The 24,219-nt window shown below is 40.3% G+C and overlaps 1 protein-coding gene across 1 annotated transcript in view; it reads right to left on the bottom strand.

The window, feature by feature from the left end:
- Positions 1-21,016, bottom strand: part of LOC149434893 (NXPE family member 3-like) — an 86,075-nt gene extending 65,059 nt beyond the window's left edge. Inside the window, exon 1 of the mRNA XM_089663232.1 lies at positions 20,941-21,016. Within this exon, the coding sequence (XP_089519358.1) occupies positions 20,941-20,997 (57 nt within the window). The 5' untranslated portion in view covers positions 20,998-21,016. The remainder of the gene's footprint in view (positions 1-20,940) is intronic.
- Positions 21,017-24,219: the final 3,203 nt, after the last annotated feature.

The raw sequence follows: 24,219 nt of genomic DNA, 5'->3' as shown, positions 1-24,219 counted from the left end.
TGTTGTGACTTAGATGACGTTCAGAGCACATTTTATGCCCAATTCATGCACAACTCCACGTAATCCCAAGGGGTTCACATACATTTTCTTGCAACTGTATATAAATAATTATATAAAAAATTTAATGGTGATGACTAGTTTAGTTTAGAACTTGTTTAGTATCTTTTAATTAGGACTCATCACTACTCCCAAAACATACTTAGTTACAGCGGATGACATACAGATGGAATGGAAACTGTAAATTATTTTTTTACAAGACACTGATAATTATAGAGACGCCCACAAGAAGTTAATTTTCAACCTTTTAGACTTTGCCATGACACACAACTACTTTTAGTTTAAACTACTTTTGGTCCCTTAGTAATATCCTACTTGATAAGGTAGAATTGCAAGTTTTAGACAAAGGTTTGAAAAATCTCAACAAATTTGAGACATATATCAATGTCCAGAAATGTATTCGGAATATTAATATTAAGAAATACATGGTGATGAATCCTCAGATGAATAAAATAGCCCATACAGATAGGATAATCCACACAGGGCTAAGGAACAAATCCACGTTTAACCCTCGGATTGCCAATAATAAGTATGTGGAAGTCTTCAAAAGAATGGTATTGGAAGATTTAAATAAATTGAATATTAAGAACTACAACAACCCGGATAATATTAGAAGGGGAATCAAAGAAATAGAAAAAAGGAATGAAGTGGAGATTCGTCCAGCCAACAAAGGAGGGGGGTATGGTAATCCTAATGAAAGAGAATTACAAAGCAGAGATGGAAAGATTAGTAAAGGATGAAAAAACATACTCCACCTTATTAAGGAATCCGACACTGGGATATAGAAAAGAGCTGATAAAAATAGTAAAAAAAGGGGCAATAAGAAATATTAAATGCGAAAGAAGAAAAATATTTGGTTCCAACTGCATGCAGAATTCCTATTATTTACAGTATTCAATCCCCAAGATACATAGAAAAATCCCCCGGGAAGACCAATAGTTAACAATATAGGATCGATAACGGAAAGAGTGGTACATGATACAAAAGCGCATTTGAAGGACACTAAGCATGTCCTACAATTATTGGAACAAATCGAAAACACTGAAACAGGGGCGGACTGACAACTCATGGGGCCCCCAGGCAATAGGAGATCTTGGGGCCCCTGTGTCCTTGCCCAAACTCAAAGCCTATGAAAAAGGTACCAGGGACATCTCATGGGGCCCCCTACTGACCCCGGGCCCCAAATTGTCAGGCCACCCCTGCACTGAAGGTCTTATATTTGCAACAGCTGATGTAGGATCTTTATACATAGGGCAGCACAGTGGCTTAGTGGTTAGCACTTCTGCCTGGCACTTCTTGGGTCGTTGGTTCGAATCCCAACCACGGCACCACCTGCCTGGAGTTTGCATGTTCTCCGTGCCTGCGTGGGTTTCCTCTGGGTACTCCAGTTTCCTTCCACACTCCAAAGACATGCTGGTAGGTTAATTGGATCCTGTCTAAATTGTCCCTAGTATGTGTATGTATGAATGTGAGTGTCAGGAATGGACTTGCCAATAACGGTGGGACTCACCTGCCTTGTGGGCTGCAGTACCAGGGCTGGCCAGCGGGTGCTCTCAGTAGTCAGAGACTCACCCCTGCAGTCAGCCAAAACACCTGAAGCTGATTGCAGGGGTTGTATTTAACCGCATGCCGCCCAGCCACTGTACATATACGGTGGCAGGGCGGCACTCACAGGCAAAACGTCGTTTTAAAATGTACGTTTTGTAGACAAATAGGGGGCGTGCGAGGCGCGCTGCCGCCCTATTTGTCCTGTGGATCACCGCCACAGATGTCAGTTGCCGGGTCACAGCCGCTCATTAGCGGCTATGTCCCGGCGATCGGCGGTAAACGGTGACAGAGAGCACAGCTGCAGTAGCTGTGCTGTCTGTCACTTCCCTGTCAGCTCGAGGATGAGCTGATCGAGAAAGAACAGTTTCACTTTCTCGATCAGCCTTGCCCCGCCCAGTACACACCCCCGCCCCCTAGTAAAACACTCCCCCTCACTCCTATAACCCTTCCCTGCTAAATAAAGTTAACCCCTTCCTCCCCATTGCCATTAGTACAGTGTCAGTTTTTTTTTTTTTGCACTGATCACTGTATTAGTGTTTTTGGGGATGTCAGTGACCCCAAGTCAGTACCCCCCAATGTCAGAATGTCCGCCGCAGTCCCGCAGTCCTGCCATAAGTCGCTGGTCGCTGTCATAAGTCCCTGATCGCCACCATAAGTCACTGATCACCGCCATTATTAGTATAAAAAAAACCCTAAAAATCCCAGTATCTTTCCCGCCATTTGTAAACGCTATAACTTTCACGTAAACCAAATGGCGTAAATTGCAGTATTTATACCATAGTTTGTAGATGCTATAACTTCCACAAAAAGCAATCAATATACACTTATTGGGATTTTTTTTACCAAAAACATGGAGCAGAATACATTTTGGCCTAAATTTATAACCAACTTTGAGTTTACTATATATTTTTTATAGCTGAAAATAAAAAATATTGTTTTTCTTCAAAATTTTTGGCGTTTTTTTTATTTAGGGTGAAAAATAAAAAGCGGACAGGTGATCAAATTACACCAAAAGAAAGCTCTATTTGTGTGAAAAAAAGGACGTAAATTTCGTTTGGGTGCAGCATTGCATGACCGCGCAATTATCAGTTGAATTAGTGCAGCGCCGAGTAGCAAAAAGAGGCCTGGTCATTAAGGGGGGTAAATCCTCAGGAGCTCAAGTGGTTAAGGAATGGCCAGACTCACAGTCAGGGCCTTGGTGTGTGTTTTTCCATGGGCCCCTGTACCTTGCATTCCTGTTCCTGTCTGACTTGTTGCCGACCCTGCCTGATCCTGACCTCTGCTGACTTCTCCTGCTTGATCCCTGGCTTGTGACCCTGACCATTCTCTGCCTGACCCTCTGCACCGCGCTGCCCGTGAGTTACTGAACCCAGCTTGTGACCCCGACCACTCTCCCGCCTGTTCCTGGTACTCCGTTTGCTACTGACCCGGCCTGCCTGACTACTCTTTGTATTGTATGTATTGTTATCGGTGGGTGGTTTGGTTTGGTTTGTTTGCACTGTGTTTATGTTTAGTTTTGCACTGCGTTTTGTATTGTTAGTCTTAATAAATTATATTGTTTATACCATATCTGAAGCCTGCATTTCCCTGTGTCAGTCCACACACCTCTGGTCATACCTGGAGCCCTGACAGTGAGTTAGGGACCTTAGATTGTACACCCCTTGAGGGTTAGGGACTGATGTGAATGTACTATATATATATATATATATATATATATATATATATGTGTGTGTAAAGCACTGTGCAAATTAACAGTGCTATATAAGTATCTATAAGTAATATAAATAAATACACGATTATCAACCATAAGCAGGCAATTGAAGGAGTAAAATGGAACCTAGAGAAGAACAAAACAATGGAGGAAAAACAGAAGAAATACATAAGAAAGTGTTTGGAATTCTGTCTGGGTCATACAAATTTTTGGTATTACGGGAGATATTATAAACAAGAAACTTGTGTTTCAGTGGGATCCAAATTTGCCCCAAACATGGTAAACTTATTCATGTCAAAATGGGAGGAAGAAATAATATTTAATCACATGCCAGAAGAACTGACTGTATATCGAAAATTTATAGACGATATTTTGGTTATTTGGAGAGGAGATGTCAACTCCCTTAATATGTTTATAACAAAAATGAATAATAACAATACAAATATCGTATTGACTTGGGAAATTAGTAAACAGTCCATACATTTTTTGGATCTAGTAATATCGACAGGACAGAATAAGATCATCCCCCTTACATATTTCAAACAGACGGATAGAAATAGCTATATTACAATGGACGGTTGCCATCACATTAACCTATTTGTCTGCTATATAAATGAAAGTCCAAAAATTTAGAAAAAAGCGTTTTTTTTATAAAATTTTGCAAATAATATTTCATCATAAATCTTGCCCAACATTTATTTAGTTATCTTTTTAGTAAAAAAAAAAATAACCCAAATTAGTTTATAACCATAAATTATAATTTTTACAATTTTATTTTATATTATTATTTATGGTTTTTTTTTTACATACTGTCACCCTAACAGTACAGTGTCACCATGGTGACACTGTACTACTTGTGGGGGGGGGGGTGTCACCATGGTGACACTGTACTACTTGTGGGGGGTGATGAAGATTTTTTTTTTTTACACTGATTGCTTTTACACCCATAAAGGCTGTAAAAGCAATCATTTCTCCTTCTCTCTGGCTGCATTCTTGCAGCCATTGAGAAATACTGTGTGAGCTGTGATTGGTCACAGCTCGTCACATGGTACAAGGTTGCTGTGAATAGCCTTGTACCATGTGACCTGTGTGATCATTCACAGATTTCACACGTAGTAAGCAATGATGTCAGAAGTGACATTTTGCTTACTACTCTTCATGTGATCACTGATGGCCAATCAGCGATCACATGATTGGGAGCTCACACAGAGGTCCCGTACGACGATCGGTGTTCTACTGTGTCTGGAGGACACAGTGGGCACCAGATCGCGGTGCTGCACACTCCCAGGGAGCGCGCACAAGCAGGGTGAGGGGAGGCTGTTTATAAATGGCCACCCGACCCTGCACTGCCCCCATCCGGCCGTTTATATACAACGCCAGACGGGAAATGGTTAAATATTGTCACAGAGTAAGATTTATGTACATTTATAATTTGATTATATAGTATTGCGCTGCATTTTTTGTATATAATAACCCTAGATTCACACCAATGTGCTTTCCGCAGCATTTTGTAGAAACGCACTACAGTCCATTTAACATGATTTCCTATGGAACACGTTCACATCTCCTCATTTTCACCCAGGTGTGTTTTCTGGAAAGGGACCAGGACTTTTATTAAACGCAAAAAGTTGAGTTTTTGTTTCTATAGACCTCAATAGAGATGCATGTGCAAAAATGCAAAACGCAACGCAAAGTGTAGAAACGGATCAAACTGCTATAGACCTCAATGGAAACGCTGCAGAAAAGCATGTAGTGCGTTTTTCATACGTTTTGCATAGCAACAAGGGGAAAAAAAAAAATGCGGCAAAAATGTGTCAAAAACACGTGCAAAAATGCAAAACGCAACGCAAAGTGCAGAAACGGATCAAATACAAACTGCATAGGTGTGAACCTAGCCTCAATGAGCAGAAGGTCTGCTGGCTTCCATCATCCAATCATGTGCAAGCAAAAGTGCTTTTTTTTTCATTTTCCTTGTATGTGATTGATCAGTGCCCTGATGATCGGTGCCCAGCAGTACCACCCACAAGTTCCATCCACCTGTGCCCAGCAGTGCGTCCACTAGCTCCGCCCACCTGTGCCCAGCAGTGCACCCACCCAGCAGTGTCACAAACCTGTGCCAAAAAGTGCCACCTATCTGTGCCCACCCACCAGTGCCACCCATCTGTACCCACCAGTGACACCCACCAGTGCACCCCAGCAGTGCTGCCAGTCAGTGCCACCAGTCAGTGCCCAGCAGTGATGCCAGTCAGTGCCACCTATCAGTGCTGTCTATCAGTACCCATCATCAGTGTCGCCTATCAGTGCCACATATCATTGCCGCCTATCCGTGACACCTCATTAGTGCTGCCTCTCAGTGCTGCCTATCAGTACCCTTCAGTGCTGCCTATCAGTGCCCATCAGTGCCACCTCTCAGTGCCCATCAGTGCTGCCTCATCAACGCACATCAGTGAAGGAGAAAAATTACCTGTTTGAAAAATTTTATAATAGAAACAAAGAAACTTTTTTTTTTCAAATTTTTTGCAATTTTTTTGTTTATAGCGCAAAAAGTAAAGCGCCCAGCGGCGATTAAATACCACCAAAAGAAAGCTCTATTAGTGAGAAAAAAAAGATAAAAATGTCATATGGGTACAGTGTTGCATGACCGCGCAATTGTCAATCAAAGTACAACAGCACTGAAAGATGAAAATTGGCCTGGTAAAGAAGGGGGTATAAGTGCGCGGTAGGCAAGTGGTTAAAAAAAGCAACCCGTGTATGGCTGGCTAAAATGAGGTCGTTGTCTCAACTCAGTTGTCCCAGGCAGCTTTTGTTATTGCAGGCCATACACGGGTCAAATTCCGAACTAATTTTCTTTAGAAAATCGGACATTTTGTGCATTTTGTAATCCGATGGCGCCACCAATGGTTTTGAAATTTGACCATCCAAGCCTTCAATTTCACAGGTTGCTACAGAAAAGAAGTTTCGTGGCCAAGAATCTTCTTTTCTTGCCAGGTCACAACTCATTTCTTTTTTCGATTACATTTCACGCACGATTCTCCCAACATTTGATTAAAAATTTGTTCGTTTTTCAAAACAATTTCCAAGATGCCCGATCACTTAAATTCGATGGTTGCACGAAAATCAGCCATTGCTGTGGCCCATTAATGGTGCGAAATTCGGACGAAAATTCTTAGTAAAGATTTTCAAAAGAAAATTCTTTCAGAATTTGACCCGTGTATGGCTGTCTAAAATGAGATCGTTGTCTCAACTGGAGACTCAGTTGTCCCAGGCAGCTTTTATTATTGCAGGCGATACATGGGTCGGATTCCAAACTAATTTTCATTAGAAAATCGGAAGTTTTGTGCGTTTTGTAATCCGATGGCGCCACCATTGATTTTAAAATTTGACCATCCAAGCCTTCAGTTTCACATGTTGCTACAGAAAATAAGTTTTGTGGCCAAGAATCTTCTTTTCTTTCCAGGTCACAGCTCACGCTCATTTCTTTTTTCGATTACATTTCTTGCACGATTCTCCCATCATTTGATTAGAAATTTGTTCGTTTTTCAAAAAATTTCCAACATGCCCGATCACTTAAATTCGATGGTCACACGAAAATCAGACATTGCTGTGGCCCACTAATGGTATGAAATTCAGATGAAAATTCTTAGTAATGATTTTCAAAAGAAAATTCTTTCGAAACTTGACCCGTGTATGGCCGGCTTAACTCCACCTAATGTGATCATTGGCAGATGCAGGAAAATGATGGTGGGCTTGCAGAAATTGAAATGATCATTCAGTGCAACTAAACCAATCAAATCAGATTTTCTAAAACTACTAAACCAGAGACCCTCTGTAGAATATAACGAATTCGGCTTATAACAGATGTCTGTATTCTTTAACCACTTCCATACCGGGCACTTTTACCCCCTTCCTGCCCAGGCCATTTTTCAGGTTTCAGAGCTCTCACACTTTGAATGATAATTGCGCGGTCATACAACATTGTACCCAAACTAAAATTTTATCATTTTCTTCACACAACTAGAGCTTTCTTTTGGCGGTATTTAAGCAACACTGGGGTTTTTATTTTTTGCTAAATTAACAAAAAAAGACCAAAAAGTTTGAAAAAAGTTTTTCTTTGTTTCTGTTATTATTATTATTATTATTATACAGTATTTATAAAGCGCCAATGGTTCGCTCAGCGCTGTACATTACAAAGGGGGACAGAACATGTGACAGAACAATACCAATACAATGCAAAACATGAGGGGATCGAGGGCCCTGCTCCTTCGAGCTTACAATCTAGGAGGGAGGGGATAGTGGTACAGGAGGAGATAGCTGTGGGGGATGGAGTGGTAGGAAGAGTGGAGGAGGTCGGTCAAGTTAGCAAGGGGTGGGGTAGGCTTCCCTGAAGAGATGGGTTTTCAGGGTGCGCCTAAAGGAGAGGAGAGTAGGTGATATAAAAGTTTGCAAATAAATAATTGTTCTTCATAAATTTAGGCCGAGATGTATTCTGCTACATGTCTTTGGTGAAAATAACCCAAATTAGGATGTATTATTTAGTCTGTAGGAAAGTTATAGAGTTCACAAACTATAAGATATATCTGAATATTGATCAATCCTGAACTACTGATGGCCAATCTAATTTCTTGAGGTCCAAGAATGTCAGAACAGTACAGATATCCCCCAAATGTCAGAACAGTACAGATATCCCCCAAATGTCAGGACAGTACAGATATCCCCCAAATGTCAGAACAGTACAGATATCCCCCAAATGTCAGGACCATACAGATATCCCCCAAATGTCAGAACAGTACAGATATTCCCCAAATGTCAGGACAGTACAGATATCCCCCAAATGTCAGAACAGTACAGATATCCCCCAAATGTCAGGACAGTACAGATATCCCCCAAATGTCAGGACAGTACAGATATCCCCCAAATGTCAGAACAGTACAGATATCCCCCAAATGTCAGAACAGTACAGATATCCCCCAAATGTCAGGACAGTACAGATATCCCCCAAATGTCAGGACAGTACAGATATCCCCCAAATGTCAGGACAGTACAGATATCCCCCAAATGTCAGGACAGTACAGATATCCTCCAAATGTCAGGACGGTACAGATATCCCCCAAATGTCAGGACAGTACAGATATCCCCCAAATTTCAGGACGGTACAGATATCCCCCAAATGTCAGGACAGTACAGATATCCCCCAAATGTCAGAACAGTACAGATATCCCCCAAATGTCCGGACAGTACAGATATCCCCCAAATGTCAGGACAGTACAGATATCCCCCAAATGTCAGAACAGTACAGATATCCCCCAAATGTCAGGACAGTACAGATATCCCCCAAATGTCCAGACAGTACAGATATCCCCCAAATGTCAGAACGGTACAGATATCCCCCAAATGTCAGGACAGTACAGATATCCCCCAAATGTCAGAACGGTACAGATATCCCCCAAATGTTAGGACAGTACAGGTATCCCCCAAATGACCCCTTTTTGCAAAGTAGACAGCCCGATCTATTTCATAAGAGGCATGGCGAGTTTTTTGAAGTTGTAATTTTTTTGTCATAATTTTTTGGAAATGAAGAAATAAAAAAAATGATTTTCACTATTTTTTTTTTTTACATACTGTCACCAGTGCAGTACAGCGTCATCATATAACTGGCATGGCGGTGATCAAGGACACTGACTGGTGACAGTATGAAAAAAAAGTTGATAATTTTTTAAAATTATTATCTTTTTTTAAGATTTTTTATTTTATATTTCACTGACCAAAGTAGTACAATGTTTCATAGTAACATTGTACTACTTTGGGGAAGTGATCAGTATTTGTTTTTTTTTAAAACAATTTGCTTATAGCAAAGACTTACTTTGCTATAAGCAAGCATTTACCTGAAGGAAATTGATTCATTCAGGATTTTTTTTTCTTAACTGTGATTTGGCCACAGCTAATCACATGACACAGCTGGGCTGTGATTGGCCCAGTTTGTGCATGTATTCATTCACAGCTAGCCACACTTGTATACAATGGATGGCATGAAAGGAAGCCATCAGGAGCGTGTCACGATTGCAGTGTCAGACCCCAGACCTTCTCACCAAACTCGTGACCGAAGGACTAGCCGATCTAAAACCGTGATGCCACGTGCATAACAATGCCACAGCCAGCTGTACCCTGCACAAGGATTTTCCAGCTAATGGACCACAGATCGATGTACCGGCAGCCTGAGCGATTGTTACTGGGTCAGGTAATTACGCAATTAACCCTTCACACTGCCACCACCTCCTTTTTGTACAGAGAAAGAGGAAACTCTGCGATATCCGCAATAACACTATAATGGTTGAGGTAACTCTCTGTATAACACGGTTATACAGAGGGTTAAACAAACACAGTAGTGTTCTCTTTAGAGGCAAGAATTTGTAAATTGCAATACAGAGCTATAGAAACAGTTCAGCACTTTCAGAAAGAAAGATTTATTACTAAAAGGTCAAATGGGTGCAATAAAAATATTTACAGAAAAAAGCTATAACTAAGATATATATATAAATATACAGAGACCAACAGCACAGCAAAGAGATATCAGAGAGAGGTGAAAGGGTTAAGGTACTTGCCAAAGTCCTGGGTTAGCAGATCCAAGTTTCAGAGCGAAAGGGCAGGGGTCTCCCCAGGTGGTACTGATGTTAAAATGGGTGATATCTTCAACTTCCCTCTTAGGCCAGACAGCCTATTTTGTAGTTCCCCAGCAAGGGGTGTCTCTGAAGTCAAAAACCAATACCCCGTTTAGGGCATGGAGATATGGGCGGATACCTCAACTAGAGCCAAAATCTCCCGTAACTCATATTTTGGCCCATAACTTTCGATCTGCACAAGTGACATTCCACCCACGAGTAGATTACTAGGCAGACATGTCTGAGGATTGATTAGATATGAATTATGAAATTATACACTGAACGGTTCACCAGATCTATTGTTCGGTTTGCCTATGTATTCGAGACAATGCGAGTGACCTACCAAACTGTTTGCCTTCTCGTGGCCAATCTGACGATATGTCTGGTTTTTATGTAAGTCTCTCATATTCCAAGATATGAGACATAGGGAAAAAGGGATTTAACAAAGGTTATCTGATTCTGTCACATACGCTGAATTAGGTTTATTAGGTTGGAATCTCTTTCAACTCCTGGGAAAGCTTGCCTTATCTTATACGAGGTGTTAAATTGCACAGGTTCTTGGGAGAGCTAGGCCCTGGCTCAGAGAGGTGTTTTATAGCTCTGGGCTCCCTGCTGGCTCTAGCCTGCCAGTGACCCACAACCAGATGTCACTGTGGCTGAACAGAGAGGGAGGGGGAGAATGAGGGGGAAATATGTTTGTCAGGATGGTTAACCCCCTTGCCAAGATGGAGGTTGAAGCCAAAATGGTTGAACCGCGTCCATCTCTGGGTATACGCTGTTACAGGGCGGACTGACCATTTGGAAATTCGGGCACTACCCAAGGGCCCGGGGTCAGTAAGGGGGCCCCATAAAATGCCCCTGGTACCTTTTTCATAGGCTTTTTTGAGTTTGGGCAAGGACACAGGGGCCCCATGATCCCCTATTGCCCGGGGGCCCCATGAGTTGTCAGTCCGCCCATGGAAGCCATCCATTGCACACTCCAAAGACATGCTGGTAGGTTAATTGGCTCCTGACTAAATTGTCCCCAGGATGTGTATGTATGAATGTGAGTTAGGGACCTTAGATTGTACGCCCCTTGAGGGTTAGGGACTGATGTGAATGTACAATATACAGTCATGGCCGAAATTGTTGGCACCCTTGATATTTCTCCAGGAAATCATGTATTTCTCACGAAACGTATTGCATTAACACATGTTTTGCTATACACATGTTTATTCCCTTTGTGTGTATTGGGACAAAACAAAAAAAGGGAGGAAAGAAAGCAAATTCGACATAATGTCACACAAACCTCCAAAAATGGGCTGGACAAAAGTATTGGCACCCTTTCACAACTGCGGATAAATAAGAATGTTACAAGCATGTGATGCTCCTGTAAACTCACCTGGGGCAAGTAACAGGTGTGGGCAATATAGAAATCACACCTGAAAGCAGATAAAAAGGAGAGACGTTCACTTAACCTTTGCATTGTGTGTCTGTCTGTGCCACACTAAGCATGGACAACAGAAAGAGGAGACGAGAACTGTCTGAGGACCTGAGAACCAAAATTGTGGCAAAATATCAACAATCTCAAGGTTACAAGTCCATCTCCAGAGAACTAGATTTGCCTTTGTCCACAGTGCGCAACATTATCAAGAAGTTTGCAACCCATGGCACTGTAGCTAATCTCCCTGGTCGTGGACGGATGAGGAAAATTGATGAAAGATTGCAACGCAGAATAGTCCGGATGGTGGATAAGCAGCCCCAAACATGTTCCAAAGACATTCAAGCTGTCCTGCAGGCTCAGGGAGCATCAGTGTCAGCGCGAACTATCCGTCGACATTTAAATGAAATGAAACGCTATGGCAGGAGACCCAGGAGGACCCCACTGCTGACACAGAGACATAAAAAAGCAAGACTACAGTTTGCCAAAATGTACTTGAGTAAGCCAAAAGCCTTCTGGGAAAACGTCTTGTGGACAGATGAGACCAAGATAGAGCTTTTCGGTAAAGCACATCATTCTACTGTTTACCGAAAACGGAATGAGGCCTACAAAGAACAAAACACAGTACCTACGGTAAAATATGGTGGAGGTTCAATGATGTTTTGGGGTTGTTTTGCTGCCTCTGGCACTGGGTGCCTTGACTGTGTGCAAGGCATCATGAAATCTGAGGATTACCAAAGGATTTTGGGTCGCACTGTAGGGCCCAGTGTCAGAAAGCTGGGTTTGCGTCCAAGATCCTGGGTCTTCCAGCAGGACAATGACCCCAAACATACGTCAAAAAGCACTCAGAAATGGATGGCAAAGAAGCGCTGGAGAGTTCTGAAGTGGCCAGCAATGAGCCCAGATCTAAATCCCATTGAACACCTGTGGAGAGATCTTAAAATTGCTGTTGGGAAAAGGTGTCCTTCCAATAAGAGAGACCTGGAGCTGTTTGCAAAGGAAGAGTGGTCCAAAATTCCGGGTGAGAGGTGTCAGAAGCTTATTGATGGTTATAGGAAGCGACTGATTTCAGTTATGTTTTCCAAAGGGTGTGCAACCAAATATTAAGTTAAGGGTGCCAATACTTTTGTCCAGCCCATTTTTGGGGTTTTGTGTGACATTATGTCATATTTGCTTTTCTGCCTCTGTTTTATATTTGTTCCAATACATACAAAGGGAATAAACATGTGTATAGCAAAACATGTGTTAATGCAATACCTTTTTTGTGTGAAATACTTGATTTTCAGGAAAAATATCAAGGGTGCCAACAATTTCGGCCATGACTGTATATGTAAAGCGCTGCGTAAATTGACGGCGTTATATAAGTACCTGAAATAAATAAATATTGTTTACAACGGTCATGTGACCTGCTGTGATCAGGTACTACTTTGGGGAAGTGATCAGTATTTTTTTTTTTTACACAATTTGCTTATAGCAAAGAATTACTTTGCTATAAGCAAACATTTACCTGAATGACATCGATTCATTCAGGGTTTTTTTTTTGTGCTTAGCTGTGATTTGACCACGGCTAATCACATGACACAGCTGGGCTGTGATTGACCCAGCTTGTGCATGTGATCACTGTGACCATTCACAGCTAGACACACTAGTATACAATGGATGATATGAAAGGAAGCCATCCATTGTATACAACTGTCATGTGACCTACTGTGATTGGTCACGTCCGGTGACAGATCGCACCATCGCGCGGCTCTGCCGACAGGAAAACTGCGCATGCCTGAAAGGACACCATATGGTGTCCACCTGGAGGGACAAGGTGTTTGGCCGGGTGGCAACTGGTTAATATTTCTGACTTTCCAACTATATTTCTGACTTTGATAACTCAGAATGTAAAGTTAAACTTTGTGTGTGAAAGGCTTTGAAAACAGGTGTTCAGACATACCATGGTATATTCATAGGTAAGAGGTCAGTAGGTCAGGGGCTTCTCATCTCACAATAGAACTATTGGAATGCAGTAAAGAGCAAAGAAAGACTATAGTAATATGTCTTTTATGAAGAAAATAATTTATAATCTATAATATAGTTAGTTATTTCATATAGTTAGTTGACTAATTATTTAGGAATAGTGTGTGACACAATAGTCTCAATTATTGTTGGTTATGTTTATGTGATCACTGTGCTGAAAGTTGAACCTGTTTTAACAGAATGAAGTTATGTGAAGCTATAGTATGTGAAGATCACGTAACAGTCTATCGTAACAGTAATATGTATTTCTGTCAACTAAAAGCGTTTTGCAGATAACTAACCTAAGAATCATGTTTAGAACACTTACAAATATGGCTATTACATATTTATTATTATTATTATACAGGATTGATATTATTATTATTATTATACAGGATTTATATATTATTATTATTATACAGGATTTATATTATTATTATACAGGATTTATATATTATTATTATTATTATACAGGATTTATATATTAATATTATTATAATACAGGATTTATATATTATTATTATTATACAGGATTTATTTATTATTATTATACAGGATTTATATATTATTATTATTATACAGGATTTATATATTATTATTATACAGGATTTATATATTATTATTATAAAGGATTTATATATTATTATTATTATTATACAGGATTTATATATTATTATTATACAGAATTTATATATTGTTATTATTATTATTATTATTATTATTATTATACAGGATTTATATTATTATTATTATTATAATACAGGATTTATTTATTATTATACAGGATTTATATATTATTATTATTATAATACAGGATTTATATATTATTATTATTATACAGGATTTATATATTAATATTATTATCATACAGGATTTATAAATTGTTATTATTATTATTATAATACAGGATATATATATTATTATTATTATACAGGATTTATATATTATTATAATACAGGATTTATATATTAATATACAGGATTTATATATTATTATTATTATTATTATAATACAGGATTTATATACTATTGTTATTATTATTATACAGGATTTATATATTATTATTATTATTATTATACAGGATTTATAAATTATTATTATTATTATTATAATACAGGATTTATATATTATTATTATACAGGAGTTATATATTATTATTATTATTATTATTATTATAATACAGGATTTATATATTATTATTATTATTATACAGGATTTATATATTAATATTATTATCATACAGGATTTATAAATTATTATTATTATTATTATTATAATAGAGGATTTATATATTATTATTATTATACAGGATTTATATATTATTATAATACAGGATTTATATATTATTATACAGGATTTATATATTATTATTATAATACAGGATTTATATATTATTATTATACAGGATTTATATATTATTATAATACAGGATTTATATATTATTGTTATTATTATTATTATTATACAGGATTTATATATTATTATTATTATTATTATACTGGATTTATATATTATTAGTAGTATTATTATAATACAGGATTTTTATATATTTTTATTATACAGGATTTATATATTATTATTATTATTATTATTATACAGGATTTATATATTATTATTATTATTATTCAGGATTTATATATTATCATTATTATACAGGATTTATATATTATTATTATACAGGATTTATATATTATTATTATTATACAGGATTTATATATTATTATAATACCGGATTTATATATTATTGTTAGTATTATTATTATTATTATACAGGATTTATATATTATTATTATTATACAGGATTTATATATTATTAGTAGTATTATTATAAAACAGGATTTATATATTATTATTATTATACAGGATTTATATATTATTGTTGTTATTATTATTATTATTATACAGGATTTATATATTATTATTATACAGGATTTATATATTATTATTATACAGGATTTATATCGCACCAACAGTTTTATCAGCGCTTTACAATATAACGGGAGACAATACAGCAACAATACAGTTCAATACAAGAGGGATAGGAGGACCCTGATCCTTGGAGCTTACAATCTAGGAGGGAGGGGCTGGTGGTACAACAGGTAGTAACTGTGGGGGATGGACTGGTAGGAGGAGTAGAAGATTCCATTATTAGCTGAGGGCAGGATAGGCTTCCCTGAAGAGATAGGTTTTCAGAGATCGCCTAAAAGTGAGCAGAGTAGGCGATAGTCTGATAAATTGGGGTAGAGAGTTCCAGAGGATAGGGGAAGCTCTGGAGAAGTCCTAGAGATATTTAGCTCACACTGAATTAGGAAATAGCTGTATAATGGGCTGACTCCTTTTGGTCCTTTGAAAGCGTATATAAGATGCACTCAAGTCACATAGGACACTCACACACACATACCCATACACACTGAAGCTGACACACACTGACATTTTTGTTTTCTTAAGGCCTACAAAAGCCTTGCTACATCTGTTATCTTCCCTGACAAGACTGAAGCACTTTTTCATTTACTATTTTCACCATAGAACAGGCAAGAAGCTTGATATTTTTCAAAGCTTATTTCATTTCTATAAGCTACAACTTTTGTTATATTTCACGCTGTATTTTATTTTATCTTTTGTATTCATTTTATGTTGTTGCCAAGTGTGAATTAAATAGAAGTCACACTGTTATAAACCAGCCTGGCACTAGAACACTTTACCTCAAAACGCCCAAGAAAGACACTTAACCACTTCCAGTCCGGACACTTTTACCCCCTTCCTGCCCAGGGCAATTTTCAGCTTTCAGCGCTATCACACTTTGAATGACAATTGCGCGGTCATGCAACACTGTACCCATATGAATTTTGTTAGCATTTTTTTGAGACAGATAAAACTTTTTTTTGGTGGTATTTATTCACCACTGGGATTTTTATATTTTTTTTTGCTATATAAATGAAAAAGTCCAAAACTTTTGAAAAAGAGTGTTTTTTCTTAAAAAATTTTTGCAAATAACTAATCTTTTATCATAAATCTTGGCCAAAATTTATTCAGTTATCTTTTTAGTAAAAAAAAAAAACCCAAATTAGTTTATAACCAAAAATTATAATTTTTGAAAAAAAATGTTTAATGTTTTTATTTTTTTTTTTATGTTATTGTTTATGTTTTTTTTTTTTTACATACTGTCACTCTAGCAGTACCATGGTGACACTGTACTACTTGTGGGGGGTGATGAAGATTGTTTTTTTTTTTTACACTGATTGCTTTTACACCCATAAAGGCTGTAAAAAATCATTTCTCCTTCTCTCTGGCTGCATTCTTGCACCCATTAAGAAATACTGTGAGAGCTGTGATTGGTCACAGCTTGTTACATGGTACAAGGCTGTTGTGAATAGCCCTGTACCATGTGATCTCTGTGATCATTCACAGATTTCACACATAGTAGGCAATGATGTCAGAAGTGACATCTTGTTTACTACTTTGCATGTGATAACTGATTGGCCAATCAGTGATCACATGATCGGGACCTCTTACAGAGATCCCGTACGACGATCGGTGTTCCACTGTGTCCGGAGGACACAGCGGGCACCGGATCGCAGTGCTGTGCGCTCCCAAGGAGCGCGCACAAGCAGGGGGCGGGGAGGCCGTTTATAAACGTCCACCTGAACCTGCACTGCCACCATCCGGCTGTTTATATATATGGACCGGACGGGAAGTGGTTAAATAACATAAGCGTCACGATATTTAACACCCTCTAGTTCTTGAATGATTCCAACCAGGGGCGGACTGACCATTTGGAAATTCAGGCACTGCCTGAGGGCCCGGGGTCAGTCGGGGGGCCCCATGAGATGCCCCTGGTACCTTTTTTATAGGCTTTTTCGGGTGTGCTTTGAGTTTGGGCAAGGACACAGGGGCCCCATGATCCCCATTTGGAAACTCAGGCCCCATGATCCCCATTTGGAAACTCAGACACAGGGGCCCCATGCCCCTGGTACCTTTTTCATAGGCTTTTTTGAGTTTGGGGAAGGAGACAGGGGCCCCATGATCCCCTATTGCCCGGGGGCCCCATGAGTTGTCAGTCCACCCCTGATTCCAACACTGCAAAGTTGATCATTCGGGATGAAATTTTGCAGATGGCTTCTGATCAACGGAACAACTCGCTGTGTCAGAGAACCGATGGTGATGTACATCGATTAAACAATAGATTTTGGTTTATTATTTCAATTTATGACCAACAGATGATTTTTTTTGCGATAAATATTTTCAGTAAAATGTGGAACAATACTGTACGTGTGCATCGATCAATGCGTTAATCGACGATAAATGGCTGACTATCGATCACTGGTACCAAACTCAGACACAAATCTCGACATGAATGGTCAACTATTAGGCTGGGTTCACACCAATGCAGTTTGCGTTTGATCCATTTCTGCAGTGCTTTTTGCGGCGCGTTTTTGCACATGCATTTTTTACTCGTTTTTGATGCATTTTGCTTTTTTTCCTTGTTGCTAGGCAGATTAAAATGTAAAACACATCAAAGTGGCTTAGTGGTTAGCATGTCTGCCTTGCAGTAAATGGGTCATGAGTTCAATTCCTGACCATGGCACCTCATGCATGGAGTTTGCATGTTCTTCCTGTGTCTGTGGGGGTTTCCTCCCACACTCCAAAAGACATGTTGGCAGGTTGTGTTTGAGCTGTTTCTGCATTGCGTTTTGCATTTTTGAACCTGCTTTTTTTGCTACTTTTTTAAAATTTAAAAAAAAAAAATTAAACCGCAAAACCGCACTGCATGCTTTATTGCAGCATTTCCATTGAAGTCTAAAGAACCAAAAACACAACCTTCTGTGTTAAAAAAAAATCCCTGGCCCGTTTCAAATAACGCACCGGTTGAAAACGCAAAAATGTGAACGTGTCCCATAGGAAATCGGACTGTACTGCGTTTCTGCAAATCGCTGCGGAAAACGCTTCGTTGTGAACCTAGACATAGACTGGGCACATTTTGCTTCCACTTTGGCAAGGTTCACCCCTATGCAGGTTGCGCTTGAGCCATTTCTGCGTTGCATTTTGTGTTTTTGATACATTTTGTGTTCTTTTTTTCATTTTTAAAATTTTTTTCTTGTTGCTAGGCAGCTTTAAACTGCAAAACGCATCAAAAACGCACAACATGCTTTTCTGCAGTGTTTCCTTTGAAGTCTATAGAACCAAAAACGCAACTTTTTGCGTTCAAAAAAGTCCCTGACCCTTTCCCAAAAATGCAGAGGGCAAAAATGCGGAAATGTGAATGTATCCCATAGGAAATCATGTTACATGGACTGCAGTGCGTTTCTGTGAAACGCGGCGGAAAATGCTTAGTTGTAAACCTAGATGTAGGCTGGGCACTTTTTGCTTCCACTTTGGCTAGGTTCACCCATATGCAGGTTACGTTTGAGCCGTTTCTGCATTGCATTTTGTGTTGCGTTTTTGAACCTGTGGTTTTGCTGCATTTTATATGCATTTTTCTTGTAGTTAGACAGCTTTAACCACTTGCCGCCCTGCCACTGTACATATACGGCGGCAGGGCGGCACTCACAGGTAAAACCACGTTTTAAGACGTGTGTTTTGTAAACAAATAGGGGGCGTGCGCGCGAGGCGCGCCGCCACCCTATTTGTCCTGTGGATCACCACCGCAGATGTTAGTCACCGGGTCACAGCTGCTCGTTAGCGGCTATGTCCTGGCGATCGGCGGCAAACAGTGACAGACAGCACAGCTGCAGTAGCTGTGCTGTCTGTCACTTCCCTGTCAGCTCGAGGATGAGCTGATCGAGAAAGAACAGTTTCTCTTTCTCGATCAGCCTTGTCCTGCCCAGTACACACACCCCGCCCCCTAGTAAAACACTCCCCTCACTCCTATAACCCTTCCCTGCAAAATAAAGTTAACCCCTTCCTCCCCAGTGCCATTAGTACAGTGTCAGTGTTTTTTTTTTGCACTGATCACTGTATTAGTGTTTTTGGGGATTTCAGTGACCCCAAGTCAGTAACCCCAATGTCAAAATGTCCGCCGCAGTCCCGCCATAAGTCGCTGCCATAAGTCCCTGATCGCCGCCATAATTCGCTGATCGCCGCCATTATTAGTATAAAAAAACCCCTAAAAATCCCAGTATCTTTCCCGCCATTTGTAAACGCTATAACTTTCACGTAAACCAATTAATTTACACGTATTGGGGTTTTTTTTAGCAAAGACATGTCACAGAATGCATGTTGGCCGAAATTTATGACTAAATTTGATTTTTGCATTTTTTTACTGGACATGTTTTATAGCAAAAAGTCCAAAATATTGTTTTTTTTCCTCAAAATTGTCAGCCTTTTTTTTTTATAGCGCAAAAAATAAAAACCGCACAGGTGATCAAATACCACCAAAAGAAAGCTCAATTTGTGGGAAAAAAAAGGATGTAAATTTCATTTATGTACCGTATTGCATGACCGCGCAATTGTCCGTTAAACTAGCGCAGCGCTGTATAGCAGAAAAATGGCGTAAATTGCAGTATTTATACCATAGTTTGTAGATGTTATAACTTTCACACAAAGCAATCAATATACACTTATTGGGATTTTTTTTACCAAAAACATGGAGCAGAATACATTTTGGCCTAAATTTATAACCAACTTTGAGTTTACTATATATTTTTTATAGCTAAAAATAAAAAATATTGTTTTTCTTCCAAATTTTTGGCCTTTTTTTGTTTATAGCGTGAAAAATAAAAAGCGCACAGGTGATCAAATACCACCGAAAGAAAGCTCTATTTCTGTGAAAAAAAGGACGTAAATTTTGTTTGGGTGCAGCATTGCATGACCGCGCAATTATCAGTTGAATTAGTGCAGCGCCGAGTAGCAAAAAGAGGCCTTGTCATTAAGGGGGGTAAATCCTCTGGAGCTCAAGTGGTTAAACTGCAAAACGCATAAAAAATGCATAAAAAATGCAGCAAAAATGCAATACATGCTTTTCTGCAGCGCTTCCATTAAAGTCTATAGAACCGAAAACGCAACTTTTTGCGTTAAAAGAAGTCAATGACTCTTTCCAAAAAACGCAGCAGGCAAAAGCGCGGAAATGTGAACGTGTCCCATAGGAAATCATGTTAAATAGACTGTAGTGTGTTTCTGCAAATCGCTGTGGAAAACGCTTCGGTGTGAACCTAGACTTAGGCTGAACACATTTTGCTTCCACATTGGCGAGGTTCACCCCTATGCAGGTTGCGTTTTGAGCCGTTTCTGCATTGCATTTTGCATTTTTGCTGCGTTTTGCGGAGTTTGGCTGGCGTGACTTATTGGACGTGCTTTCAAATTGGGATATCCGGGGTCTTTTCAAAATTGGTGATGACAATCGGAAAAACTTTTTGGAATCCTGAAATGAGCGCTATGATGCGACCATCTTTTCACAAATGGGGTTTACCATCTCCACCCATGAACACTGATTTTTCTTTTTTTGTAAAAAAAAAAAAATGTCTGTCTCTATGCCCACCTTGTCCCTCCAATAGGAATTGATTGTAAAGAGCCCACCTATAGGTCCCCAGCTGAGTCATTGTACTCACCCCAGCAATGCAGAGAAGACAGCAGAAGAGGAGCAAGCGTCGTCTCCAGGTCACCATCCTGCTGGTTAGTGTCACCTGCTGCTGTCTGTTGGATTATGCCGTGTTCTAGCACACCTCAGCTCCACCTGTCTGCTGCATCTCACTCCCAGCTCACGATCAAACCTAGCATCCTCCCACTGAGCCCTTAGGCTCTGTTCACACCAATGCATTTTTTTTGTGCATTTTGCAGAAACGCACTACAGTCCTTTTAACCTCCCTAGCAGTGGTCTGATTATGTCCATATTTCTGTGCTCAAAGCGGTACATTTTTTTGCATGAAAATATATATTTTTTTTATTGTAGGCTGTAATTCTTAGGAATTACTCACTGAAATGTGTCCGAACAAGAGTCTAGTAAACATCCCGGGTATGATAAAATTTGAAACACGAAATCATAAATTATAATATAATAAATAATCATAAAAAATAATAATATAATAATAATAAATTTAATTCAATAATATAATCAAACCAAAAACACTGAAATGTGAAATAGAGCGCCAAGTTCGCACATCGCTGAGCAAAGTCGCAGAATCGTTTTCAGTGTCTGATGAGGAATTTCCCCCACAAATCATTATCACTCAATTCTGCAAGTGGTTCTGATTTACTATCGCTGTTCTCTAGCCGGTCTAAAACCGCTTTTGACCTAAAGGGACGCTTTTTGGACGCCATGGACGTTTCTCAGTTTCCAGGCAGAAAGAACAGTAAAAATGCAGGCAGGGCGCCGGACAAAGCACTCGGGACAAAATGTATGTGAAATGGTTTGATACAGGAATGTTATACTATGTGATTTTAGTGGTTTTAGTGAATGTCACTTTTACAACTTTCAAATTTTCCGCCGTTCCATCCCCCGTATGTCCCGACGCTCGCAGGGAACGGAACCCTGAAGACAGATGCCGGCATCAGCCGGAGGAGATGGCCAGGGACACTGCAGGGGGACATTGCGGGAGCGCAGGACAAGGTAAGTGATCGAGGGATCCCGGAGCAACGCTGCAGTGTATTCCCGAGTGTAGCTCGGGGGTTACCACTTGTGGTACTGAAACTGTACCCCGAGCTACACTCGGGAATACCGCCAGGGAGGTTAACAAGGTTTCCTATGGAACATGTTCACATTTCTGCTTTTTTGAGCTGGTGCGTTTTTGGAAAGGGTGTCAGGGACTTTTTTTAACCCCCCTGGCTGTATTCCCGAGTGTAGCTCGGGGTAAAGTTTCAGTACCACAAGCGGTAACCCCGAGCTACACTCGGGAATACACTGCAGCGTTGCTCTGGGATCCCTTCTGCACTTACCTTGTCCTGCGCTCCCGCAATGTCCCTCCTGCAGTGTCCCCGGCAATGTCCTCCGGCTGATCCCGGCATCTGTCTTCCGGGTTCCATTCCCTGCGACGTCGGGACGTACGGGGGACGGAACTGGTAGGAAATTTGAAAATGACAAAAAGTGACATTCACTGAATACACTAAAATCACATAGTATAACATTCCTGTATCAAACCATTTCACATACATTTTGTCGAGTGCTTTGTCCGGCGCCCTGCCTGCATTTTTACTGTTCTTTCTGCCTGGAAACTGAGAAACGTCCATGGCGTCCAAAAAGCGTCCCTTTAGGTCAAAAGCGGTTTTAGACCGGCTAGAGAACAGCGATAGTAAATCAGAACCACTTGCAGAATTGAGTGATAATGATTACATTACATTACATTACATTGAGTTTATATAGCGCCAAAGGGTTTGCTCAGCGCTGTACAATAGAGGGGGGGACAATACATGAAACATTACAGCAACTACAAACAGCACACGAGGGGTTATAGGGCCCTACTCTTTCGAGCTTACAGTCTAGGAGGGAGGGGGTAGAGGTACAGGAGGAAGTGGCTGTGGGGGATGGAGTGGTAGGAGGAATGAAGGAGAGCAGCAGTTAGGTGAGGGTGGGGTAGGCTTCCCTGAAGAGGTGGGTTTTCAGGGAGCGCCTGAAGGTGAGGAGGGAAGGTGACAGTCTGATGGATTGGGGTAGTGAGTTCCAGAGGATGGGGGAGGACCTGGAGAAGTCTTGCAGACGTGCGTGTGAGGAGGAGACCAGGGAGCAAGATAGAAGGAGGTCCTGTGAAGAGCGAAGGGTACGGGTAGGGTGGTACTTGGGAATCAGGTTGGTGAGGTAGTTAGGGGCAGTGTTGTGAATGGCTTTGTAGGTCAGAGTGAGTAGTTTGAATTTGATGCGTTGGGCGATAGGGAGCCAGTGGAGGGAGAGGCAGAGGGGGGTGGCAGAGGTGGAGTGGGTGGTGAGGTGGATGAGTCTGGCAGCTGAGTTCAGGATGGTCTGAAGCGGGGAGAGCCTGCACTGGGGTAGGCCGGTGAGGAGGGAGTTGCAGTAGTCAAGGCGTGAGATAATCAGGGAGTGCACAAGTAGTTTAGTGGTGTCTGGGGTAAGGAAGGAGCGTATTTTGGCGATATTGCGGAGGTGGAGTCTGCATGTGTTTGTGAGTGATTTGACATGAGGTTGGAAGGAGAGGTTAGAGTCCAGAATGACTCCAAGGACTTTGGCTTGCGGGGCGGGATTGATGGTGGTGATGTTAGTAGTGATGGATAGGATGGGGGGGGGGGCGCGGGCAGGAGGGAAAACGAGAAGCTCGGTTTTGGAGAGGTTGAGTTTGAGGAAATGGAGCGACATCCAGTCAGAGATGTCGTTTAGGAGGTGAGTGATGCGGGCGGAGAAAGTGGAGGTGAGGTGAGGGGTGGAGAGGTAAATTTGAGTGTCATCAGCATAGAGATGGTAGTTGAAGCCGTGGGAGTGTATGAGTTTGCCAAGGGAGGAGGTGTAGATGGAGAAGAGAAGGGGTCCAAGGACAGAGCCCTGGGGGACCCCAACAGAGAGGGGGAGTGAGGGGGAGGTGGCACCATTGTAGGTGACACTGAAGGAGCGTCGGGATAGGTACGAGGAGAACCAGGAGAGAGCGGTGTCTCTGATGCCAAGGGAGAGTAGTTTATTAAGGAGGAGGGGGTGGTCAATTGTGTCGATGATTTGTGGGGGAAATTCATCATCAGACACTGAAAACGATTCTGCGACTGAGCTCAGTGATGTGCGAACTTGGCGCTCTATTTCAAATTTCAGTGTTTTTGGTTTGATTGTTTTATTGAATTAAATTTATTATTATTATATTATTATTTTTATGATTATTTATTATACTATGCCTGCATTTTTACTGTTCTTTCTGCCTAATTCCTAAGAAAATGAATAAACAAAACAAAACGAATTC

This window comes from Staurois parvus, unplaced genomic scaffold (genome assembly GCF_062004578.1).
Source record: "Staurois parvus isolate SC_StPar_1 unplaced genomic scaffold, SC_StPar_1.0 ptg001642l, whole genome shotgun sequence".
Classification (NCBI taxonomy): Eukaryota; Metazoa; Chordata; class Amphibia; order Anura; family Ranidae; genus Staurois; species Staurois parvus.
The sequence above is the reverse complement of the archived record's forward strand: the minus strand, read 5'-3'. Positions and strand labels throughout refer to the sequence as shown.